The following is a 25,915-nucleotide window of genomic DNA, read 5'->3' as shown; positions in this document are numbered from 1 at the left end:
AGATTTTTCGAGAGAAAGAATCGTTTAAAGTTGATATTTAATCAACCTTCGATTTTATCGTTGATCCAAGGATTGAAATTTTACGGGGGCGAGGAAAGAAACACCGGTAACCCAATTTTGAAACTGCACGCAATTAAATCGACCCTGACCCGACGCACACTCGGCGTCGTGTATCTTCGTGGAAAGCATTTCCACGCGATGCCCGGAATACGAGCTATCCACGTGACACGTTAGACGCGAGCGTGCCGCTTTTTTTCCCCGCTCGAAAGCGCGGCAATTTATTGCTTTTCGTCGAAACAAAAGACTTTTTACCTTTCGTTTTTACGGAGAACGACTTTGAACGAAAAAACGGAACAATTTTTACAGCCGTATAATGGTTCCAAGCACAAAAACTAGTATTCTATTTTTTCTTTTTTAGTTTTGAAAATTGAAAAATTGGAAAAGTTATATATAATACAACACGTACAAATTTTCTTTCAAATAATATTCGTAGAGAGAACGGAATAAAATGGAAACAAGATTCTCCTTGATATAAACTCTTTGATTAAGAAAAGAACAGAATAAATAATATATATATATATATCTCGTTTCTCGAGCAACATACTATATACCTGCATACGGTTAAACAGTGTATCCGATATAACTTATTCCAAATTACAAATTAATATTTGCCCGAGGTTATTCGAAAGCAAAAACCTGCGTTACCGGATATAAATAAATAATCTCGAGAACCAAAAGCGATTCTAGAAATTACTACGAAATTATTAATAAACGTCCCCACCAAGAGATGTCTCTTATCGAGTCAAAATTAAACTCGTCAAAAATTCTTCGCTCGAACAACAATTTTTTCTTTTTCTTTTTCTTTCTTTTTTTTTATCTTTCATCGCTCGTTCTTGCAAATTAATTAACAGAGAAACGAAGCTGAAACCGGCGTTAAAAGGAAACCGTTCACAGCGGTGTGGATGCAACTGCAGATACGATACATTTGCCGTAAGAGGATAGACTGTTCTCTAGGTTGGCAACTCGAAAGGAGAGGGCAGTTAGACCGGCGGAAAAGGAGGAACGAGGCTGCAGATAGAAGAGAAGGTTGAGGTCTGAGTTCGAGGCCGGCTTCCTCACTTTCCCACACTCGCGGCTGCGTTACACCGTTTGCGTAATGTGCGTTTGCTGCACTCACAGGCTCACCTACATTCCTCCTTTGGCGCGGCGTGCTGCTCCTAGCCGAAGCGACACGTTTGCGGATCTCTTTCTTTATCCCACATCCAAATTAAATTCTCGTTAACTTGCCAATGTTTTTGCCTGAATGGAAATAATCCTTCTATAATTCATAATTGCAGCCTCGACTTTGGCCGAATCGAACGGACTCCACTCGAGACGAAAGGTCGAGAAGTTAATTATTCCTCGAAACTATTTTTAAAAATCGAAACTTTAAAATCCACTTTTTCCTCTCTCTTTCGTATTTTTATTCCGCCGGCTGGTTCGAATAAATATACGGAAGAAAAACACGCATGGAAAAAAAAGGAAAAAAATAAAGAGAGTCGCGAGGAAATAAACATTGCGCGCACCATTTCGCCATTGTGCGCGGGCGCGTGAGAAAACGGCCGCGCGCGAACAGCCAGGCTGAATTCAGCGAATTCCAAAGATTCGCACGATAACTGTCGTTAGCCCCGTGATACCCGCAGCGAAGAGAGAATCGGCTCTGACTATTTTCTTGGCAGAGCGGGGAACGCATTCCTACGTGGTCGTGTGAAAATCCGCGGTTTCTCTCTCTCTCTCTCTCTCTCTCTGCACGATCGTTCCGCTTGCAGCCGAGAAAAACGAGATCGAATCGTCCGAAGTCGGCGGATTCTAAGGGTAATCACACCTGAAAACGTGTTTCTGCGATGATATAAAACGAGCCCCTCCTCACCCCGCCCTGAGAGAAAAGATAACACGCTCCTCGGATTTCTGCCTTGTTGGTACACCTTCTCATCTCGGTAAAATGTCTATTTCTATTCCTTTTTCTTCTTTCTTCTTCCTCTTCCTTCTCTTCTTCCTCTTGTGAAACTGTGAAACTGTACAGTATGTGCAGTGGAAAATCCCGTTTGCGTAGAATAAGAATAAGAGGTTTCGAAAAAAAATTTTTGTTCGAATCGATGATCGAATCCTCCGTGCGACGCTCTTCCTCTAATTCCCTTTGTTCTTCGATAGGATAATTATTAGACCGGTTTTCAATAATCCGTTCCATGGAAGCCCGTATTATATCGTCGTGTAATGAGTCATCGGGTATTATATAAACGTCAGAAACTCTACGTTTGCGTACACGTTCGCGAATCTTTGCACGAATCCTGTTGGCCAATGTCAGGAAAACGTGTGCTCGGGTTAACGCAAGAGTGAAGAAGAGCAAGAGAATCGCCGAGGACAATGCTCCTCCACTTCAAGGATATCTGCTCTCCTCAACGATCGAGAAACGAGGGAGAAACGAAGAGAGAAACAGTTTCAAAACGGCCAGGGAATCGAATTTTTTCTCTCATTCCCTCGTTAAAAACTCGCGTGTGTTATTAACACAGCTCTCTTGCAATTGGATCACTTTTTCAAGGTCGCATACACTTCCTATACATCAGAAAAATAACGTATATGCCCTGCCTATAACATTATTATTATTATTATTATTATATCTCGTGAAAATTAAAAATTTAGATTCTCTTTTTCCTTCAAATCGTTTTTTCGATTGATAATTATCGATATTCTCTGATGAAGAGAGAGAAAGAGAGAGAGAGAGAGAAAGATGTAATAACATTACGCGTTAATTCTTCGTTTTCCAGTCTCACGAGTGCGTAATTGCAAACTCTCGGGGATGATGTTCTGGTGTAAGCCAAAGAAAAACACAATAAGATGCTGCTGTACCGCGGTTAAGAGCCACTATTTGCTGTTACACACAGCTATTTGTGTAGCGACAGCAAACTGTTTCGCGAGAATAGGTCTCGAGACTACTTTAAACCATTTTCCTTTCATGACTGGTGTGGTGTCTCTTCTGCGTGGCGAGCGCCATTCAAGTTAGCTTTAACTGCCTCGAGAATTACTGCCGTTCAAAATTATCCGTTAAAAAACTCGAACGAGATACTCGTTTCTAAGCGTTACGTTTGAAACTTTTCAAGTTTTTCCGCGACTGGAGTTATCGAGTCGAGTATTTGAATTTTTCTTCATTTCGTAGAACGAATTAACGGCCGAAGCGTGCCAACAGAGAACAAAGCATCGTGTGTGTGTATAATAAAGTCACCCGAACAACACCGCATCGACAGCGGCGCAGGCGTGTTCCGTTCTGTTGTGTGGATTTCGCAGCGGACAAGCGAATTCGCGATGGTGAATGTCAGATGACGAGTAGCGATCACGTAGCAAGAGGAAAAAAGGAGACGGAAGTGCTCAAGGACCACGGTGATCGTCGAGTAGTTCCCGCATCGTCGATCACGATGGGAGTGCTCGACAACAGTGTATTCAGCCAAGCGATTGTAAATCGATTTCGTAACTTGCTTTTCGAATTTCCTTCTTCTATCACTTTCGTAACGATACCGTGTTGCGATTTCGTAACTTGGCTCATTGTCGAAACTGCGGGTTCGTAGCAAGGTTTCCCCATCCGATCGCTATTTCAACTAGCCCATAATCGTTCTATTTTCTACGAGTTACGAGAACGCAATGGGCTCTTGTTTTATACCTTTTTTTTTTTTTTTTCCCCTCTTTTTTTTTTAACCACGCAACAAATGGTTACAGTAAGCGATGCCAAAATATAAAAAGAAAACTTGTTGCGAATTCAATATATTTATCATCAGCTGATTGTATTTTTACACATATAATATTATGCAATCTGCATGTTCATAAGGTTTGTTAATCACAGTGATTGCAGAAGAATGGAATTCTTTCATTAGCATACTGATTTATTTGTCATCGGTGCATTCTTTAGCCATACTTCCTCGTTTCGTTATTCTTTGTTTAATAAATGTGAGTATTTATTTACGTGTTAATTTATGACGGAATTTGTTAGAACGGAATATTCGCATTTTAAAATGTTTTTCTCCTCTATACATTTTCAAATAAATGAGATGTTAAATATTGACAATCGTAAATCTATTACATTCTTCTCGAAATCTGGTTATTTTTCTTTTTAATATAAATATTTTTTCGTTTAAAGAAAGAGAAAGAAAAATTCGAAAAATCGTATTGCCATTTATTCGATCGAAATTGATTATAAATTCTTCTATCCCTATAGAAATAGTGGAAAATCATGATTTCTCGATGGAAAATATTCTTCGTCGACTAAAGGTTGGCATTAACATACTTTCCAAGTTTTATGCCAGTCGAGAGGAAAAGTACGCCTTTTATAGATTCTCAGACAATGCGTCGATCGGTTCTTTCATTTCCTTTCTTCGATTTCCATCACGGAAAAGTAAAATTGTTTCTATTAACTTTATATTTTGTTACATTCCTTCGAGTTATGACGAATATTTGTTTTCTTGAATATTCGATTTGCTTGAAATACTTTTCAGAAATCTAATTTTAGTCCATCTTCTAATTGTGAAACTAACTATTGGTAAAACTAACTAGCGTTAAAGTTAAAATGACTAAATACTATTTAAAATTTATTACTAAATTTTATTTTAATCGAATAAATAATATATATTTATAATATTTAATATAATACATGGTAATTTGGTATAGTATTTTCCATTTAATTATCTAATACGTATCTAAATAATCTTAATTTATATTAATCAAATTCTAACCTATTATAAAAAAAATTTCTATTATTGTTTCATTTATCCATATTTAGTGCTATTGTATTCTATTAAAATGGAAATGAAAAATTATTGTTCATTATATATTTCTCAATAAAACACTTTATCATCAAATTTTATATTTCATTTTTATATTAGCAATTTTTTCTAATTTTCTGTCAATTTTAAAATTTATCAAATTTCTTAATAGAATCATTTTTAATATAATCATTTTATTTTCAGTTTTATCTTCTCAATATATTCGCTGAATATCTGCTGGAATAAGTGTATCAATGTGCATATATTACACAACCGTACACTATATTAGATTACTATTTACTGTTTACACAGTACCATGTATCACTTAAAGCTATTATCTTCATAATAGCAGGCTACGTTATCAAAATATTGGAATATTAAATAACAGTGTCATGTTAGATATTGAAATAAGTATTATAACGATAAGAATATTAGACAACGTCAACATTAACAGCAATGGCACAAAGAACTATCTATGAACATTAATATTATATTTTTTAAAAATCTATATATATAGTATATATTAATCATAATTTAAATATATTTGATATTACAATTCACAATAAAATACTAGAATAGTAAATATTAATTATTTAATTGTGAATTTTATACATTATGTTTATTATGTTACAATGACTAACATGCTTACTACATTTAATCTGAATTAAATGTCAATTTAATAATCTATTTTAGACAAATTATTATGTATATATAAAATTATGCTATGATATAACTATATGTATATAATAATCATATTAAATATGCATACATAATCATACATGTCATTTTTAGCCTATCAATTGCATAATATAAAATTAAATAATATTAAATACAAAATTAAATCAAAAAATTATAGCTGAACGTGCATATATTTTAAATTTTTTTATATGCATATTTGCATCATTATGCACCATTAAGATTTTCCAAGAAAAATAATAAAAAAAAATGTTTCCACTTATCTTTAGATATATAGAGATTAGTTATATACAATACATAAAATTTTACTTGTTTAAAAATCGATTTTCTATAGCTTGGCAACTATATACTTATAAATTGCCGCTGAATCTGCGAAAGGGGACTAACACGGACAGTAAAAACTGGTCGAACGAGTGCGCCAAGTAAACGTCATTCCTTCCTAGCGTTCTCGTGTCCTCGTAAACCGAGGACGCCTCTTCCCGGTTTTAACCGTCTAACGTTCCATCTTTTTAACGTTAGAAATTGAAATCGAATTGAATTCCGCTTAGAAAGCGCTAGTTTAATAAATGAAAGTAAATTTTACAAAAGAAATGTAATACGCCATCATTCGATTAACGTTTTTAAAACGTTTCAAATCTAAATTTATAATTCATAACGAAATGTTAAGAATAATTAAAAAAAAAAAAATTAACATAATTTATAATATAATAATAAATGCAATTATTTTTTCAATCGTTTCTCTGTTCATTATATCAACTTGTTAAAATACACTAGTTTTTGTAACTATATCTAATATAGCGCACATTAATTTGCATAGGTTAGAAAATTTCATATCAGGGATATATCGAGGTTAATGATCTTCGCTAAATAGTATATGCAAATTAATTACACGAATATCCTACCTCGTTTCGTTGTAGAATATTGTTGACAGATGATTAATGAACACTTGCAACAGGCTGTCGTTAATTGTTCAAGATTTTTTCGCACTTTTTGCAGAATATACGTCACCAGTCGATTTTTCAACGACCGCCAAATGAAACCGTGGCGCCATCTATCGATCAAATTGGGAATACGAGTGATTCTGCCTGGCCTGGTAGATGGCGTCACAGGGTCAACTTTATAAAAGCGCGATTTTATAAAACTTTGTCAAAAAATTTTTCTCTTCGTCCAATCAAAATCGTTCATACAAAACTTGGATACGTAAACGAAATACGTATTAAAAATATATCATGCATACTCGATGTAATTATGATTTTTAAGAAATCACAATATGTTTCTTACCATTTCTTAAACAAAAAGTTTAAAAAATCCTTACATGCATCACGGTCAAAAGAATCAAAAAATATAATAATCCCAGAAGCAATCGTTTCACTTACGACCGCAGATCGCCAATAAAATAACGAAAAAATTCTTTCCAATCAAATATTTATTCCCATCATAAATCCATCTTTCCTTCGCTCGATTTTCTTCTCTTCGAGTTTCTTATTCTTAATAAATTCTCCTCGTTCCCTTTCCTTTTTTCACTCGCGCGTAGATTGATATTAAAGATCGTACACATGGACGAGATCAGTACAGTCGAAATTACAGCTTGATGAAAATTGCAAACTACGTACGATTTGTAATCGGTTACCTGGGCAGAGTTGCGAGCACGAGGTACCCTTATCTGACCGTGATAACACGGATCACGATAAGGTAAAGTAAAGTACGTCCTGGCGCCCGCACCTCGAACCAGCCCGATATCATGCGACCTAAATTCGCAAACCTCGAGTTGGTCATCGACTTCGACTGTTTCAACGAACACCTGTTTTCGTCGTTGCTCGTGAATCCTACGATCGAAATTTTCCGATCGGATAAATTTGAATGTAATAAATAGTAGAAAGAAAATTGAAATAAAACCGATCTGATTTTTTCTTTTTTTTAAGACACGTAAGCTATTGGTAATTTATCCGCATATTAACTTCGAATCGATTAAAATTCAGATAAATTTTCGATTATTTCTTGGACGATACGGGTTTGCAATCAAACGCTATTATCGCATTTCCGGAAACAGAGGACTTTGTTTTAGCGAAAACGTGTAAGAAGAAATAAATCGATCGAGATATGACGAAAATCAAATTTTTATATCGAAATATAAAAAGAGATCATTCAATTTTCCAGAGATGCTTCAAAATCCCTGTGCAAATTTCTAATGATAAAAATAAATAATTTATAAAAAATAATACAGAAGAGGAGATAAAAATTCTATCGTTCAAAAGAAAATTGAATTTTGATCCAATTCGGATTTCAGATGACAAATTATATCGATAAATTTTAATTTTTAATTTTTTTTTTTTAACTTGTGATCGAAATATAATGTGATCGAGACAAAAATTCTTCTCGCGCAATTATTTCGTGAAAATTTTCCATTTAGTTTTTTAACCGACTGGTTTATTTGTATCAATCGAGCAAGATAAATAAAAAAAATTGCAGAGAAGCGCGCATTAAACGGTGAATCATCGTGAAAATTCGAAACAGAGCTCGAGCGATTTCGATTGGACACAAGCTGATGTGGGTCAGGCATGGCCCGAACAGATGATATGCCGATAGCGTTTCTGATAAGCGAAGCGACTGACTGATTACGCACCGACGACCTACATCAACGCCACATATACGTCTTTTTGCCTTTTTTCAACGATAACTTTGCTTTTTTCGCAAATCCCCCGTATTTTTCTCAACCACCAGAGATAAAAAGGCTATATATACATATATATATATATTTTCTCTTCTTTGATAGATTCGACGATCATTTATACGGTCGTTTAATAATTAAAAAAGATTTTTTTTGAAATTTTGAAACGACGATAGAAGTTTATCAAAAGTAGATGAATTATTTATTTTAAACGAGAATAAAGTAAAGAAAAATTATTATTCTAGAATAGAATTTCTAAACTATTTCCAAGCTAAAATAGAAATTCTTCTCGAAACAACAACAATTTCAAACCTTTGCCTATTAACTCTAAAAAGAAGAGCAAATAACGGCAATATCCATCCCTTCCTAGAATTTTTTACGATTTCAAATTAATCCAAAGCTGTATAATTTTCCAAAGATACAATTTCTTCTTCAGTGACAAATCTCATCAATATCTTTTTGTCCGATCTTCTTAAAAAGAGGATCTGTTTCTTCTTCTTCTTACACAGAAAAGAAAGGAAGAAGAAAAAAAAAGAAAGAAAGAAACGAAGGGAGAAAAGAGGTGCACACCGTCGCGTGTAATACATACAGATTCGAGGTTACGTAAGAGAGCCGCAAGAGGAATAAAAATACACGGACAGAAGAGAGGAGGAGGTGAAGAGAGAAAGCGGAGGGCTCTGTGTTTGCCATAGCGTAGAGAAGAGTCGCCTCCTCCGGCTGTCTCGCTGATAAACGGCTGATAAGTGAACCGCTGGTAAATATAGAACGTCCCGATGCTCTCTGCTCGGCCACGTATCGACGAGATGTCTGCGCGCCGGTGTGCGGATATGTCAACGATACGTGCTCTCTCCTACGTGCCCCCACCAAACGATTCAAATTACGTACCAACGCTCAATTTAACGCTTACACGATAGATACACACCTATTGATTCATCCGAAACGAGGATTTCTCGATGATGAGATTATCGCCGTGTTGTTCGGCTTATAAATTTTTACAATTAATTTTTCCAACTCGTTGAACAACGTGACTAAATATATTTACTGATTTAGATATAATCGTACGGTTTCTTGGATCAAAAAAAAGAATCGAGGATGAATAACCGATAAATTCAGATGGTAAATTTCGTCGTAACTCGTTAAAGATGATGATTATAATATTTTGCGATTGGATGTAATTCGCGTTGTCCAGCAAATAAGTTGGTGGAAATATGATTTCTACGTAAATAGATAACATGTGGAAGCGTAAAAGCGGAGGTTGAATATACGCTTGTATATACGCTTCCATTTGCGTGGTCCCTGCTTGCGAACAGCTTTCGCGAACAGCGTGACTTCCGGTTCTCTAAACCGGAGGCGGATACGAACCGGAAACACCGACGGAAGGTCGCCGGAAGTGTCGGCGAAGGACATTGTGCAACTGCTTTCAAGATTGCGAGCGCGATTTTTATCCAACTGGAAAAAAAATCGCATTTTCCTTCCTACGTGGAATCCTTCCATTTGCTTCGATAAAAAGAATGATTGGAAAAAAAAAAAAAGAAAGAAACTCAAAATTTATATAACCTTAAATTCTAACGAACTCGTTTCGATTCGATCTTTCGAATTCTGAACGGAGTGAAGAAAGGACGAGAGATCGGAGAAGCAACATCCGCTAAAGATTTCGCTCGAAATTCCTACACGATCGTTCTACTACGCTTAGGGAAACTCGAGGAACGTTCAACTCGACTGAAACAACGCGGGCAACGTTGCCACGCGTACCCCTGCAAATTATTTCCAACTTAAAACCTCATCAAAGAAGAAAACCCGCGAAACGGTCTCGAGGAGTCCATCGAAGGTTCCAGAAAAAAGAAGAGAAAAAAAGACCTAACCTAAGCAAGCAAGCAGGGAAGAAGGAAGGAAGGAAGGGGCGCCATAAAGAAGATCGGGCATGCAAGAGAGATAAACAACGCGAAATAACCGGATACCAGACCTTTCGCGCAAAAACGGCTCACCGATGGAAAATTAAATGGCCGGCCGCGCGTGTACGTATCCGTGTGCGCGCGTGTGTATGCGTGTCTGGTGCGCGAGACGGAATAACAATTATATGGGCCAGTACAACCGAGCGTGTGGGAGGAACCGTGGCAGTCCGACATATTGTCATTAACCTCGTCCCATCAGCGCGCTGTTTCACGCTCACGGAGTTTAAGCGCATGTACACGCAAACAGGGACCGGAGAGCAGCAGGCGCGAGTGCATTTACGTAACTGTTGCGCTAAACTGTATGAATCGATATCACGCGACCGTCGCCGTTGATCAACGCCTCTCAGGTATCGAAGGTTGCGAGAGCTTGAGGCGAAAACTTTGAGGCGAACATTTGGAGTGGCGTTGGACAGGTTTTAACATTTGAATGTGACGATAAATTTCGTCTCGTTTTCTAATTTATCGGATATAACGATCCAAGAAGGTTCCAATAGTGAAAGGAGAACCGATTATTCGAGAATTATATTAAATGACTCGGCCATGGCCAACGATCGTCTCTCCGAATTATCGTAATTTACCAGTCGCGGATACAAATATCGTCGCGACAGGATATCGTCAATATTGATTCTTAAAAATTAATATATCGAAATAACTTAAATTCAAGGTATCGAGAGGAAGGATCGTAATCCTTCCGTCGCATTACAACGCGTAGAATAGCATTTATTAATTGGCTATAGATTACAGGTCCATACCTCTTAGAGCCAATTAGCTCCTAGAATCTGGAATATCCGCTCACCACCGCTCCGATTAAAACACGTATATACGTATATAGGCTATAATACTAATTAAGCCTTAGAGGCAGCGCGGCCGTTAAAACGAATGACTATTGCGCAGAAGAAGCGAAATGACGAAGTGAGTTCCAAGAAGAGAAGAAGGGAGGGGGATAGGGACAGGAGCAGGAGGAGGAGGGGAAGGAGGAGGGGAGTAAGTCACGAAAGTGAATCGCGTTCAGTTAGCACGGAGCCACTCGTCTCGCTTACTTTTACTCGGCCGTCTTTTACATCATCGTTTCGTAACTTCGCTTTTGCCCGCCTGACGCGATCTCCAAAAAAGAAAACGACTGAACAGAACCCCCCCTCTCCTCTCGAAAAAAAGAGCGAAAGGCAGCATCGATTTCCCTGAGTCGTCGATCGATATCTCTCTCTCTCTCTCTCTCTGACATCTCTAAAGAACGCGCAAGCTCTAAATAACGCGCAGTATATACACGTTGCTCTATCTGGTAGTATTAACCTCGCCTGCACCTCGCGCATGCGTGTGTGCGTGCGCGTGTGTGAACGGCCGTCAACACAGCGCGGCATACACGTGCTGCCCGTGTGTACATACGTGTATATGTATATACTATACACATGTATAGGGCACAGCGGAGCCGAGATCCGTGCGTGTTGCTCACTCGAACCGTGTGCACCGTGCCGCGACGCGCACACCACGTTCGTGCATCGCCACTCAAGGCCGTATCTGCATCCTGCTGTAATTCACACACAGCGCTACCCGCTATTAGCCACGCTGGAAAATCCAGCCGTCGGTTCTCAGACGCGATCCGAGACCGTGGAAAAGTGGAAAAATAATAAAAGAGGTGACAAAACGGAGTCTCTTTTTATTTTTATTTTCTTTTTTTTTTTAAGAATCGTGCACCGTTGCCTTACGTTTCGGCAACGATGGATTCGATTCGAGGGGAAATTTCCAATCGTTTTCGCAACGTCTTTTTTCGTCATCGTCGATATATTATATATATATATATATTGCGAAAAAAATAATTTGAGAGAACATTTGCGCGTTATACATTTATCTGTCCATTGTTTAAACGGCGAATGATGCGGGTTCGATCACCAATACCAGCGCGAAATACCCATATCGCGGCGAATACGCGGCTTAGAAGAGTTCCGATAATGGCCACTGTTTCATAATCAATGTCACAGCCCACATAAACGCGTTTAAATAGAACTGGTCATAGATAATGCTAATAGATACCGGCGCGTTGAAAATTAGTACGGAATACTATTAAACTCTATTCTCCTCTCGAGTCAAGTTCACACGCTTCGCCAGCCCGTTTCGCGTGAAATTAAATATCCCTGGAAAATTATTTTCCCCGAAAAGAGAGAGAGAGAAAAAAAAGCTTCGTATTTAACTCGTTCGTATTTTTTTTTTTTTCTTTTCTTTTTACACGAGAATTTCATTCGTTCAAGGATCCTGGTAGAAGGATCTTGTTAGACTTTTATATCGTCACGATTAATCTAGGGACTTTTTCTCCCAATCCCATCTCTCTCCCGTAACTTTCTCCCCACGTTACACTTGAATTACACTAATAAGTCCCTGTTTAATAAAAATACGATTCTTATCCTAGTGGAAGAAAAGAATATGGGGAGAGATAAAAGTCCCTAGACTATTCTGTATCTAAAGAAAACCCTTTTAATAATTCGTGCCTTATCTCACAATTTATAAATCCTTAGGTTATAAAATTGTACTCTTTATCGTAGTAAAAAATACGATTCAATGGGATATTTCGAGAAGAGAGAAAGAGAGAGAGAGAGAGAGAGGGAGCGAAGGAAGGGAAAAAAAAACGGAAGTTTTAAGTGGAAAGTCGAGTTCCACCGATAACGACCGATTATCAGAGGCATAATTTATCAATGAAATGAGCTGGCGTGCGGCTAATTAACGAAGAACGAAAGCAAAAGGATGAATCAGTTCGGCGAGGCGAGCATCTCGCTGCGAAAAAAAAAAAAAAAAATTCAAATTCAACATTTCTCGCGGCCGACGAAGAAGAGTTTATTATACGATACGGCGATAAATCGATAATTTGGATTAATAAAACCGAGCGCACGTAACCCTAGCTGAGAGACAAAGGAGAAAAAGTTTCGCCCTGCACAAGGGGCGAATTAGCACATATCGCTGGGCAGGGAAACGTAACATTCATCTCTATTTTTATCTCGGTTCGAGACACAATGCCACTCTCGTTGGCCGCTGGGGATCAGCTGGTTTCCTCCTATATTTATCTCATTTTTTCGTCTCTCGGAACAAAAAGTCTGAAAATTATGATCGTATACGTGAAATTTAATTATAATTCTACTTCAACAAATCAATTGGTTCGATTGCATTTTCAGAGACAATTCAATTCGACAATTCGATTTCCTTCTTCGTCTCTCTCGAAAAATATTTAAATTTAAATATTCGAATTGGAGGAGAAGAGAGAACTTATTCCAAAATATCCACCCGTGGTTAATACACGGACTGTATTATTGAAAATGATCTTCATCAACGTCAAGTAATATCCCTTTGCATCCCATTTGTCTGGCAAAGAATTTCGCTCGCCCACGAGACGGGAAGAAGTCAAGAGAGATTAACCCAGCCCCGTTAAGATCTCCACGTTTGATCCACGAATTTTCTCAACGAGGAGGAAGCCACGATTGAATCCCTTCTTCACGTTTATCATCTCTTCCTTCTCTCTCCTCAAAAAAGTCTCGAGAAAAAAATTCGTCCCTTCGAAACGACGCTCGGGTAATCCTATTTATCATTAAACGAACATACATCATTGCTCAAATATTTCCTTAATCCTAAAATATCCTCATCCACTCAAATACGTAAATTCCTAACATTCTTAACACGTGCTCAATCGAAAATACGATCAAAGCGACCATAATTACAAAGAGAGAAAAAAAAAAAAATATAAACCATTAACACGCTCGTTAAACAACGAATCGAATCGATCATCCAGTTTTCTAAACTGAACCCGCTTAATCGTCCAATTGACTTGAAAAAAAAAAAAAAATTAGAAAAACAGAAAGAAAAACACGCAAGACCTCGAGGAACCCCACGCTCCCCTCCCAGTCAAGAGCGGATCGTTATCGGCGGCGCCCATCGGCGGGCCCGTATCGCGATCGGAGCGTCGTGCATCGGCCAACAACGCCAACAACGCGAGAACGGTGCAGTATGGCAGTAGTGCGAGCAATCACTTGAATTGACGGAAGTGGACGCAAGAGACACAACGGTCGCGGCGGGAGGGAGGGGAGGGAGGAGGGAGAGGGAAGGCTGCGTGAGAGAAGAACGTGGCCGGTGACGTCACATCCGGTTGCTCGTCCAAGTTTCACTCTCTTTTTCTCGCAGGCCGCGCGCGCGCCACTGTCAGGAAGAAACGCGAATGACGCGCGCTGAATTCCTCATCGTACCCCCTCCCCATCGTACCTCCTCGGCGCGCCTCGCAAGCATTCGTGACACGCTGCGCACCTATACACGTGTATACGCGATTTCTTTTCGAATCCATTCTGGAAGGTTCGGGGAGAAGGGAGAAGGAAGGCGATAGTAGAATGTTCGCACTCACCTATCTTACTGTTGGGACTGTAAGGATCGTAGCTGCTGGTGCTCATGGGACTGGCGTAGCCGTTGTTGCTGTTGGGCTGTTGCTGCTGGTGGGCGAGGGGGCTTGAGTGGGCGAGGGGCGGTTGCTGCTGCTGCGACTCGGCGGCGAGCTGTTGCTGTTGGGGATTCCCGTAGACCACGTGCTGCGGCTGCAACGCGGCGGAGGGGGAGCCGACCGGGCTGTTGGCGTTCGCGAGCCAATCGTCGGACCTCGCGCTCTTGCTCGCCGCGGCTATCCCGGGGAAGAGGGCGCCGCCGGTCGTCGCGGCCACCACCGATCCGGGGACCGACGGGGGCGTGGGCGTCGCGGCCGGCGCCGCCGTCGACGTGCCGGCCAGGTGTTCGGGCGTCTCAGCCTTGACCAGGGTCAAGGACGCGGCCCCTGCCACCACAGAGGCGATCGTCCCCCCGACGCCCGCCCCGGCGCTCGAGCCCCCCCCGTTAGTCGTGTCCATGCTGGAGTCGCTGGTGTCCATCGTGGCGGACGTGGCCTGATCCGTAGTGGCTAACCTGGAAGTGGCTGCCAACACGACACCCCCCGTGCCAACCACTCCTGACGCCTCATCGTAACGCACCGCTACGTTCCCGCTCACTAAGCTTGCCACCGTGACGACCGGGTCTCCTCTGGCTCGCCTTCCTCCTCCTCCTCCTCCTCCTCTTCCTCTTCCGCTTCTTTTTCCTCTTCTTCACTTCCCTCTCGAAAAGGTGTCCCTCGACGGGGAGGGAGGGGGTGGCGTTCGTCGAAGGGGAGATGTCGAGGAGGGCGCGAATCTTTTCAGAGGGCAGTGGTTCTCATCGATCGATCGACCCGAGGCTCCCGGGCTCGTTCGGCCGAGAAACCGAGCTCGGCTCGGGTTCAGGGAGCGCGTCGGAATCCTTTGCCGGATTTCCTTCTTTCCTTCCACGCGGGATCCGACCGTGGCTTCTCGCTCCGTCGATTCTTGTTCTTCTTCTTCTTGTTGTTCTTGTTGTTCTTATTATGCATGCGATTATTATGCTTGGTACGTGTCACCGGGGCTTGGATATCTCTCGTTGTTGCACCGCTCTCTGCGGAACTCTGGATTCGGGTGAGCTCGGGTCGAGGGACTTCCTCTACCGCATCTTGAAGTGCGCCTCGAACCGCGGTCCCAGGTGCATACTGATCGAGTCGCTTGCCGCCTTGAGGTATCTGCAACGAAAAGACGATTGCATCCTTTGGTGGAATTTCTTTGAACCGATTAAATGTTAAATATATATATATATATTCTTTTTTCAAGTGAGTTGGCGATAGAAGCTTCTTAAAAATTATTCTCGACGTTGTAAACGGTTTAATTAATGTTTTCGAGAAGAAGAGAGCCGAGACGCGTTTGACAAGGACAGCGGTTGGCTCGGCGGAGTCACGTGGAAGTTGAGCAATCGAGAAAGAAGAGCGTTACGACAACGTTGCGTCCCGGGGACAATGCAATTGTAAATTGATAGGATGACGTTTCTTTTTCCCTTTTCGACTAAGAACGAAAGTTAAAATCGTCCTTCTTGTTTAAATAATTCCTTGTTTGAAAAATTCCTATCTAAATCGAAGTGAAAAAGAGAAAGGAAGCAATCACCTTACCCCTCCAAGGTTCTTAAAAATCCATCACCGATTATCTTAAAACGAACATCACAAACCACCTCTTCCGATACCACCGCAAGACGACCAAGAGTAATTTTTTCAAAAAAAAAAATCACGATATTAAATACGATTCTCTGTACGAAATTAGAGCGACGAAAGAGAAAGAGAGAGAAGAGAGAGAATAATTTCGAAGATCGATATTCGAATCTCAACGAGTCGCATGGACCGCTCGCTTGGATCGCCGCGCCATCTGGACAGCTGTTTCTGCACAGCCTCGAAACGAGACTAAAACGCAGCGGGAATCCCGGATAGAGCCCGTGAAATCCGGCGGACTGACGGGGAAGAAACGTTTGCGAAGCGACGTGCGAACGATTCGAGGGGGGAGGGACGGCATGGTGGCGACGTAGTTGTCCAAATGCGCCCCCTCCATGGCGCCCCATAGGCCTTGAAACGGTGACCAATCGCGAGACAACGGCGAGAACGGGCCGTGCGACTTTCTACGCGGCGCTCACCTCCCCAAAAAGACGATCGAGACGATTTCGATTACCTCTTCCTCCTCTTTTGTTTACCGTTTCTTCATCCATTCCCCCTTTCCCTCGTCGAGATCCCAACTGCACGCACTTTTATATCTCTATCGTATCCTTCTCTCAATCCGTTTTAAATATCGTCGAACTCCTTTCTCGAATGGAAGAATTCGTCGTGAATATTTTCAATTTATTTTACTTTGCTGTTGCTCTATCTTGGCGGAATCGAATTAATTTTTCCCTTGGACAAGACTAGGTGTTGATTTTACAATTGTCAAAGATCGAGATCGCGGGTCTGGATCTATCCGAAAACAACGATTCATGGATAACCATTAACAATTGTCATCTGGAACTCCTAATCCTAATATTTGGATTATCGACGACACTGCAACATTTGCAATACGCAACACACAAGTAACACGACACGAGATCGAAGCTTGAGAAATACACGAAAATTTCCAAAAAAAAGAAAAACAATTCTTTTTAAATCCTCGGTTACTTCTAATTTCTGGGGGAAGGGCGCACACATGTAGCATGCAAATTGGATCGAACGAGCAGGTCCCCCTTCCTCCTGGATAACATCGAAGGGAACGGGGTTAGAAAGTTCCGAAAGTGCGTCAAGAGGGGATGAAAAAGGCGAGTAGTAGTTGCACAGCCAGTAGTGGAATATCGATCGTCTGCGCCCCTTCCCTCTTGGCGCCCAACTCTCGAGAATTCTGGGTAGGGGAGCAGGGAGAGGGGAGGCCAGCCTAACCTTCGACACTAACCCTGACCCACCCCACTAGTAGTCCGCCCGCCAATTCCTGCCTTCCTTTCTTCCGCCTTTCCCTCCAACTATTTCATCTTCCCCCGATGCCTTTGCACTTTTCACCGTTCATAAAAATATACGGAGGATTTTTTCGAAATTCTGCTAATTTTGCAACGAGAGAGAATTCACAAAATTGGAGAGGGAAGAGAAAAATTGTATTTTTTAATTTCTTTTTTTTGAAAGGTGGAAAAGGGAGGATAAACGAAAGCTTAGCCTCTAGAAAATTCTATTTTCGAAGAATTCACCATCTCGAAAAGTAAAAAGATTCAAGCCCCACTTCCCATCATAGCTATCTTTTGCTATCCCCAAACTCTCGTCGATTTTCTTCTCAAACTGAAAAGCAAAAGGCGACGGTATTCAATTTCCAATAATTGCGGCTGTAAAGAGGCCTCCCCCTTTCTTCCGTTTTTCGTCGTGAAAGCCGGGCGAGAAACGCATCATCGCAACAGCCGCTGGTATCGAAACACGTTCGGATATTATTACGGATATTGAATTCGTGTCGGGGTTGGACGTGCGCGTCGAATCGTAAATTGAACGGCGCGGCGGCTTGGAGCGCGGACGGCCACCACGTTACGCCACGAGATTATATATCAACAGGTAGCCCCTCCCCATTTTTCTCGCATTAGCGCCGTTAAATCGAGCGAAATCCTGTCCCCGATCGGGGCGAACATCATCCACGAATCTCTCGAAGAATGGAAAATGTGGTCGACTAACGAAATGAACTCTGAAAATTTTTTCGAATTGAGAAACAGTTACGTAAGTAGCAAATAAAAAGGAAGAGACCCACGAAAGAGGAAAGGGCGTGAGCTATCGAGAGGAGGAAGAAGGAAAAGAAAGTAAAAGGGAGCGAGATAGATAGAGGAACTGGAGAGGGAAAAATGGAGGAAACGCAAACAGGACATCTAGGTCAATGCCTGGCCTAGCTCTAGGATGCGAATCCCAGCTGCGACCTCCGGAGCAATAAATCCCTCCAACCCCTCCTCCAATCGAGCCATGAACTCTCCACGAGCCACCGGAGAATGCGGGAGGTCGCCTCGCTCTCTGGAGGCCGACTTTCAAACTCGGCGAAACCGACGAAAAATTGAAGCAAGAAACTTAAGTAAATGGAGAGGAATAAATTATTTTGTTTTAATATACGATAAATATAAGAGATAATTTCTAAGTATATCTCTCTAAAAAAGAAAGTACTTGAGCGAAATCTGAAACTCCCTGCCCCGCAAATATCCTCCGGCTATCGCTTCCGCGGTTCTACTTCGTCAGAAGTAGAGAGAGGGAGAAAAAAGGGTTCGTGGAAGGCAGCAGCCCAGGGCTGGAATCTGCGGTGGAAGCAGCAGGGAGGGGGGTAAGTACGCAGGGACTACATCCGGCCGAGGAGGATGGAGAAAGCGGAGAGAGGACATCTAGGTCAATGCCTGTCCTCGCTCCAGGGTTCGTATCCCGGCTACAACCTCCGATCAACGCCACCCACTCTCTGCGTCGAGATTCTGCCCAACTCTCCATCTCCGCTGCACATTCGTATTCTCTGCAACGAAACGAATAATGGTATCCTCGAAAACTGCGAACACTCGACGATTTCTTCGGAATAAAACGAGTGGAATTTTCGAATCTTCGGTCGCGCTAACTTTCCCTCCTCGAGAGAGAAAAAGGGTTTGCCAGAAGAAGATCCGATTCTCGAGGTTCGAAAAGTGTTTTCGAAATGAGATATCGGAGGAAATTCATTTCTATCAGTGTCTTTCACCCCACCCGGTATAAAGCGTCTCTCCCTCTCACTCTCTCCTAGCAACTAGGCCATCAGATCGATCCTGCGGCGGCACCGACACCGCTGCAACTATTGCCACCACCACCGCCGCCGGTTCGTCGTCTCAAGTTTGTCTGGCTTGGTCTGGGTTAGGTCTGGGTTAGATCCACTTCGAGGCCACTCCAGACTCCGGATTCCGGCCGCGCGGAGAAACAGAGTTTGCCGCCTGGTAAAATGCGGTTTCTTCTTTGCGCGCAAAATTTATCGATTCTCCTTCTCCGATTTTTCCCTCGAAAGTTTAGTTTAGAAGGGAAGTTTGGAATGGCGATTATTTGGAGGAATGATTGGAAAGGGGGGAGTTGAAATCGCGTTGCGGAGGAAGATTATTTCTACTCGTTCGAATTTTAGGAATTTTAATTCGAGAGAGGATGAAGGGGTGGAAGAATCGTGCGACCTGGATGCAAGAATTGGTAAGCAGGATCAATTTTTCCTTTTCTTCGAGAGGGAACCGATCTTATCTCGATTGGCCGAGATTGCCCCGAGCCTTTTCACATTATGGCAACTGTTGCACAATCATTATTAACTAATTAAACGTTTGAAAGGAGTTCTGTTTATCTTAAGGTCGCGCAAGAGTTATGCGATTTAAACTCTTACTGTCGTTTCTTCTTTTTTTTTTTTAATTAAAGCGTCGATATCGAGGAGAGCGTAGCCTCTAAATTGAATTTCGATATCGTCGATCCAGAGATCAGAAAGACTACGTCTTTTCCAAGTTTCTTAAAATTTCGATAAAATTTTTAGCTTTGTTAATTTTCAGTCATTTTCCCAGACAATCGATGCGCCTTTGAACGATCGATAGCGATCGACACTGATCCAAACGAAACGATGTTTGCACGATCCAGACCGAACGCTTGTCTGCTGACCCGCAAGTAGGTCGCGACAGCCTCCATTCGAAAGTTCATGGTCCACACCACGAAGAAAACACAATGGACCCTCTCCTTACCTTTAACCTTTATCATCGTCTCACTTGGAATTCTCCAAACTCCGATATCTCTCTCTCTCTCTCTCTCCTCTCGTGAATTCAATAATCACAGGAAAAGAGCGATACTTTTTTTCGTGGCTTATTCTTAAAATAATTTTATACCATATAAATTCGTGTTCGAAATTATGATAAATTGGCGCAATTGTTCTTTGAGTTTCGTCATCAACTCTAACTCTGACATATTCGTTTCAAAAATTTGTCCAACACTTGGTTCGCTCGGTGTTGAATAATCGTTGCAATTTGAGGCATCGGAAACGGGGCAAGATTCAAAGTTCTTGATTCTCCGGCAGGGAAGTCGTAGAAAGGAAGGGAAGTGTTTAAGCAGAAACTGCTGAGCCACTCCAGTGCATCAGAGAAGGCTCGCAACACGCTCTGCTGACTCTGGGATCTTTACTTTGTCTCTGGGCGAGTCTCTCGAGCAAAGTCAGCCTGTAACACCGTTTCTATTCAAACGCAGAGGGCCTCGATCGATGTCCCTTGAATGGGACCCAGCCTCCACGTTTCCACCCAGTAATCGTCCCCCATTTTCAATTCCTGTTATTATTCCATTTCATTATTTTATTAACGCGCAACAAAATCCTCGATTACAAAGACTCGACTATCACAATCTCTATAAAAAAATAAAAAAGAAGAAGAAATCTTAAAGTGTCGAGATGACGAAGTAGCAAAGTATCTCGATACATCGTTTCAACTTTTTTTTTAGAAAGGAAAGAATAAAGAAAAACGCAAGAAAGACGTTATATATATATTTCAAGATCATACTTCGATCAAAAGAAAAAAAAATAAATAAATAAACTTCACGAAATTTATTTATCAGCTTTTCAAATCGACGCGCCGCGATTGTCGCGAACAAGTTGGTTAAGCAGAAGTAATCTCCATGGATTTTTGCGTGGGAGAGGTGCAAGTGAATTTTCCATTGAAAATCGAGGAGAGCCGGGAACGTGATTCGCTCGCCACGAGAGAGAGAGAGAGAGAGAGGAAGGGGGCCGAGGAATCGATTTCTCGGTTATTCCGCGCTGCACCAGGGGTGCATGCGCGTTGCAAGTAGGGCAGAAGAGACGCTGACAACGACGCCATCGTCGAACGCGTCCGTCGCAATGAAAACGCAAGTGGGAGCGCGCGAGTGGGAATGGAGGAAGAAGTTGGAGAGAGAAATGCACAAGTTTAGGATGAAAATAGACATGGAGAAGTTTTTTTCAATAATTTTCACTTATCTTTAAATTTCGATCGCTTCGAATCGATGATTCTTCATCTTCTATCTTGTCGAATTTAATATTTAGCGATGCGAGGGACGGAATTATTATTAAGTTATCAGAGGTAAATTAAATGGCAAGGAAGACGAACTGAGAGAAGAGAGAGAGGGAAAAAAGGGGGATCATTAAGACGAAAAACAGATTGAAAGGAAAACCGGTAGAGGACAAAAGATTCTAGCAAAGAACGAAGATCAAAGGCGAATTACCGGGACAGAGTCGGCCGAAAGTGGAAAAAAGAAAGAAAGGAGTGGAGAGAAAAGCTCGAGAACAAGTCAATGGAACATAAAAACCGAAGTATAACACGTGTCACGACGATGAACAAAGGAAGAAGAAAGAAATGTCTCGAAAAAGAAAACAGAAAAATAAAAAAAAAAGAAAAAACGAAAAAAAGAATTGTAAAGAAAGAAAGAAAAAGTAATGGAACATTCAGACATGAACACTCTTTGAGGAAATTCTAGGTTAGAATAAAAAAAAAAAAATCAACCAATAACATTCAGATGTTACACAGTTATTTATATACACACGTATGAAAAAAAGAACATCTATTTTTCCTTTCCTATTTAATTCTTATGAATAGAAAAATATTGTTCTCGCCGAGGAAGGGGAAGAAAAAAATATTGGCAGGGAAACGGAGTTGAAAAGGGAAGAAGGATGCGCAGAAACGATGGAAGAAGGCATGGATCCGACAAAAAACGTCGACACAGGCTCCTGCGAGCGAAGAGGGAAGCGTGCAGACAACGGGAAGCGGAAGGAAGAAGGGAGATAAGCGGCCACTCTCTCTCTCTCTCTCTCTCTTTATCTCTGTCAATGCACACAACACACATGTCGATCTAGTTCATAGAACAAGGCTGAATGCCAAGTCACACGAACGCGTGACACGATGCAGAGGTGAGGAGAGGAAGGTTGCTACGTTCGTCAAATTCGAGGATATTAAAACGAATAATTTCGATCCTTGAAACTGCCGTTTTATTCCATTATTCGAGAAAGGAATAATTTGTTCGAAATTTAAATCGTATCTGTTAGCGAATTGATCGCGCTCTCTCTCCAGTTAAATATAATGACGAGTGTGTGGGAGAGTTAATTTGGCGGGAAATTTGAATCGGATATTGAAAATCATAGCGTTTCCACGAAGAGTTTTCATTATTCTACGAGTCTATCGGGTTACGCGTTAATAATAGCGCCTTTGATATTAAAATAACTCGGTGACGCGACATCATTGGTCCATTCGTAGATCACGGTCAAGGACACTCGTTACCATCTCGCGGCAATTCTTTTTGGTTCCGCTTAACGACAGATCTCTTTCTCGATAAAATCGTCGAGCTACCAACACCAGGTTTATATACACATATATTGAATCAAATTGTATCCAATTTTTTTATTTTCTCGTTATCTCGTCGTTATCTTAATTATCAACCGTTCAAACCAGTTTGGAATTTATCGAATCGATGATCGAATCGATCGTTATCCGTTTAAGAGGAATACAAATTTTTTTAAAGAAATTTTTTTTCCAAGAGAAAAACAACTCGATGACGAAGAACGAAGCTTTTTAACTCTCTTATGTATTCTTATCACGTCCAACTGATAACACGTATCACGGAATGCCTGTTGACTGATATTAAAAGTTTCTCGATCCGAGAAACTCTTGAACTTGAGGGAAGGCCTTGAACCAGCCTTTCAAAAATCATAACGTGAATGAAATTTCATGAAATTGAAACGACGCGATAAAACGACGCGGATTCGAGAATGGATTTTCATTTACCGAACCGTATCGAATTTCTCGACTAATGGGAACACGAAGGAGATTGCCAGTTTCGTTACACCGAGTCGAGAAATGCAACTGGGTCTCCACACCTCGAAATAGCACGTGCATCATCTAGCTTCCAACGCGACCACGAAATACTTCTCAAATTCGTAATTCCCGCGAAATTATTAGAAACTGGAGACAGATACGTCAACTTATAAATATCTTAGCCCGATTATAAGCTGGAAAATAACCGGACACGATTTTGTAATAAGCAAAGTACTTCGCAGAAGTGAAACTGAATTTGAAATTATAGCCAAAAATTTTAACCTTGAAGCCACGAACAATACACTCGTGATGGACGTATTATTTTACATTTGAGTTATAAAACGATCGTCAATTCCAGTTCTTTAAATAACACTTTCTACAAAACAAATCCTGATATCAAATATCTCGTTCTAACCTCGATTGAAATTTTTCGCGTTGAAACTATTCCGTAACGACTTTCTTTCGCAATTTTCCCTTCTCTCCTTTTTTTTTTTACATTACGTCGAACGAACGTCAAATACGGACTCCACAGGGCGTAAATATCATCGAGCGACACATCGAAATCGTGGCATCCTAACCTATACGCAACCTCGTCACAAACGAAACCGAAAACTCTCGATAACTTTGACACGAGCTATGTTTATGATCGAATTATATTCCCTTAGATTCGTAGAACTCTGGATGGAAATCGGTTTTCTCGATTAAATAATTAATTTACGAGAGACAAACGTATCGAATGCGTGCACTCGCGGAATTGGTTACACGATCGAAAATAGCGCGTGTTCCGAAAAACATTTATAGAATCCTCTTCCTCGATCCTCTTTTCAATCGTCGAATCATTTCGCAAATGCGTTACAAAAGAAAAGATAAACGGACATATCAATTTAGCTTTCTTCCGATATTATTTTGTCGAAATACCTTCAATTTTTTTACATCTCGTATCCAATTTCGTACGTATATATACGATAATTGTTGCATGTCGAGCGATCGTAAATCATAGCCGAGTTTAGGACCCGTTGTTTGTTAAAAATTATCGAGATTCGAGGCACGAAATTACGATTTCCCTTCTTTCTCTCCTCTTCTTCTTCTTTTTCTTTTCTCTTTTTTTCACCAGATGATCCAGAGGTTTGTGGCCGAGGCCCGTGACAGGGCGGCCAATATTACGAATGCAACTTTCCCATCTGTTTTTAAGATTTTACGAGGAACTATAAACTTCGTCGACCATACTCTGGCAGAATTATTAGGCTCGTTAGAGCAAAGCCGCATTAAAGAAGCGAATTTGCGACCGGTCGGTCGCAATTTATCGATTTCACGGGAGCTTACGGTAAAACGAGTCTTGGCCTCCGCTCTGTCTGGGAACCGGTCAAAAATAATCAATTTCGGTGGAACAGTTGCACAGCCTTTCGCCTTTCATTTTTACGATGATCGATTCGTTAAACGTCCATTCAAAAGATGCTATTTTAACCTCTCGGCTTGATATCGCGTGTTACACCACTCTATGTAACCAAAACTTCCCTAGAACGCCGTCCCATTACCCACCTCGTGCTACCGTTCGCTTCCATAATAATATTTTTTTAACGAAATCACCGCGATCGTTGCGCGAATAGGTTAATAATTACACGGTAGAAAAGTTTCCCATGTAAAATCGATTGAAACATCTTGTGCGAAAAATTCGTCGAATTAACGCCTAACGAGCGTATCGAGTTATTCCACAACAAAGAACAAATTTTCTTTTTTACAGGAACTTTAGAGCCGCTGATTTGAATATAATGGTTCCACATGAAAACCGGACGCATTTCTTAAAGGCGCCTCTCCACAACTTTGTTCCGAGAGAGAAAAATTTCCCTAGGACGATTTTAAAAAAAGGATAACCTTCCTAAAGTTGCATCCCACAAACGGAGAAAACAGGAAAGCTGTCGAGAAACGAGAAAGTTCCAACTCGCGAGAATTGATTCATTAACAGTGGAAGAAAAGTTGGAACAGTTCGGTTTGTTTGATCGGGTTCGAAAATTGTGTCGAAACGGCGCGGCGAGGTCAAGAACCACGGATACGTTCACTAGGACCTCCCGCGGCGAACGAATCCTCCTCCTCCTCGCCGCTTATACCCCCTTTGACCCCTGCTCCTCCAACGTTTCGTTCATTCTCTTCTTTTTTACGCGGTCGCACATGGCCGGGCACAACCGGCCGTTTGTGTACATTTTCGAGCACGTTGCTCGCCCGGTATTTTTGTCTCGAAGAAATCGGTGAACCAAGTTCATCGCGAAATAATCCGTCAGCTTTTCGCTTTTCGTTCGAGCGATTTCGTGGAAACGTTGATAAATTTCGTGGGAAAGTTATAGGTTAATTTTAAATCATTTCTTTATTTTTTTTTTTTTTTTTAAGGCGTTTTTCTATCAAATTTGTCAAATTTGTAAAATATATTCGTATGATTCTGAAGATTGTTTTTATCTTTGTATCTATTATTCTCAAGCGTTCGTATTCTGGGATACGTTGTCTTTGGTAACGAAATTTCTTAATTGGATTCTGGTAATGTAGGCTTATAAAGTTTCGTTCTCCGTGTATTTTTTCAAATTTTAATATCATCATATCTATAAAATATTCTTAGAGAATCTTAGACCGATCGTTTTCTATTCTATGCGAACGCGGATTTAGGAAAAAATTAA

The 25,915-nt window shown here is 41.0% G+C and overlaps 1 protein-coding gene across 3 annotated transcripts in view; it reads right to left on the bottom strand.

Annotated features, from left to right (window-relative positions):
• Positions 1 to 25,915, bottom strand: part of LOC107996454 (ecdysone receptor) — a 107,914-nt gene that overhangs the window by 37,310 nt on the left and 44,689 nt on the right. For all 3 annotated transcript variants that reach the window (XM_062078770.1, XM_062078769.1, XM_062078768.1), the window contains one exon: positions 14,476 to 15,681. In XM_062078770.1, coding sequence (XP_061934754.1) covers positions 14,476 to 14,989 — 514 coding nt within the window. In that variant the 5' untranslated portion in view covers positions 14,990 to 15,681. The remainder of the gene's footprint in view (positions 1 to 14,475; positions 15,682 to 25,915) is intronic.

The sequence above is a fragment of the Apis cerana genome, linkage group LG8 (genome assembly GCF_029169275.1).
Source record: "Apis cerana isolate GH-2021 linkage group LG8, AcerK_1.0, whole genome shotgun sequence".
Lineage (NCBI taxonomy): Eukaryota > Metazoa > Arthropoda > Insecta > Hymenoptera > Apidae > Apis > Apis cerana.
Note: the sequence above shows the minus strand (reverse complement) of the source record. Positions and strands in the feature narration are given on the sequence as shown.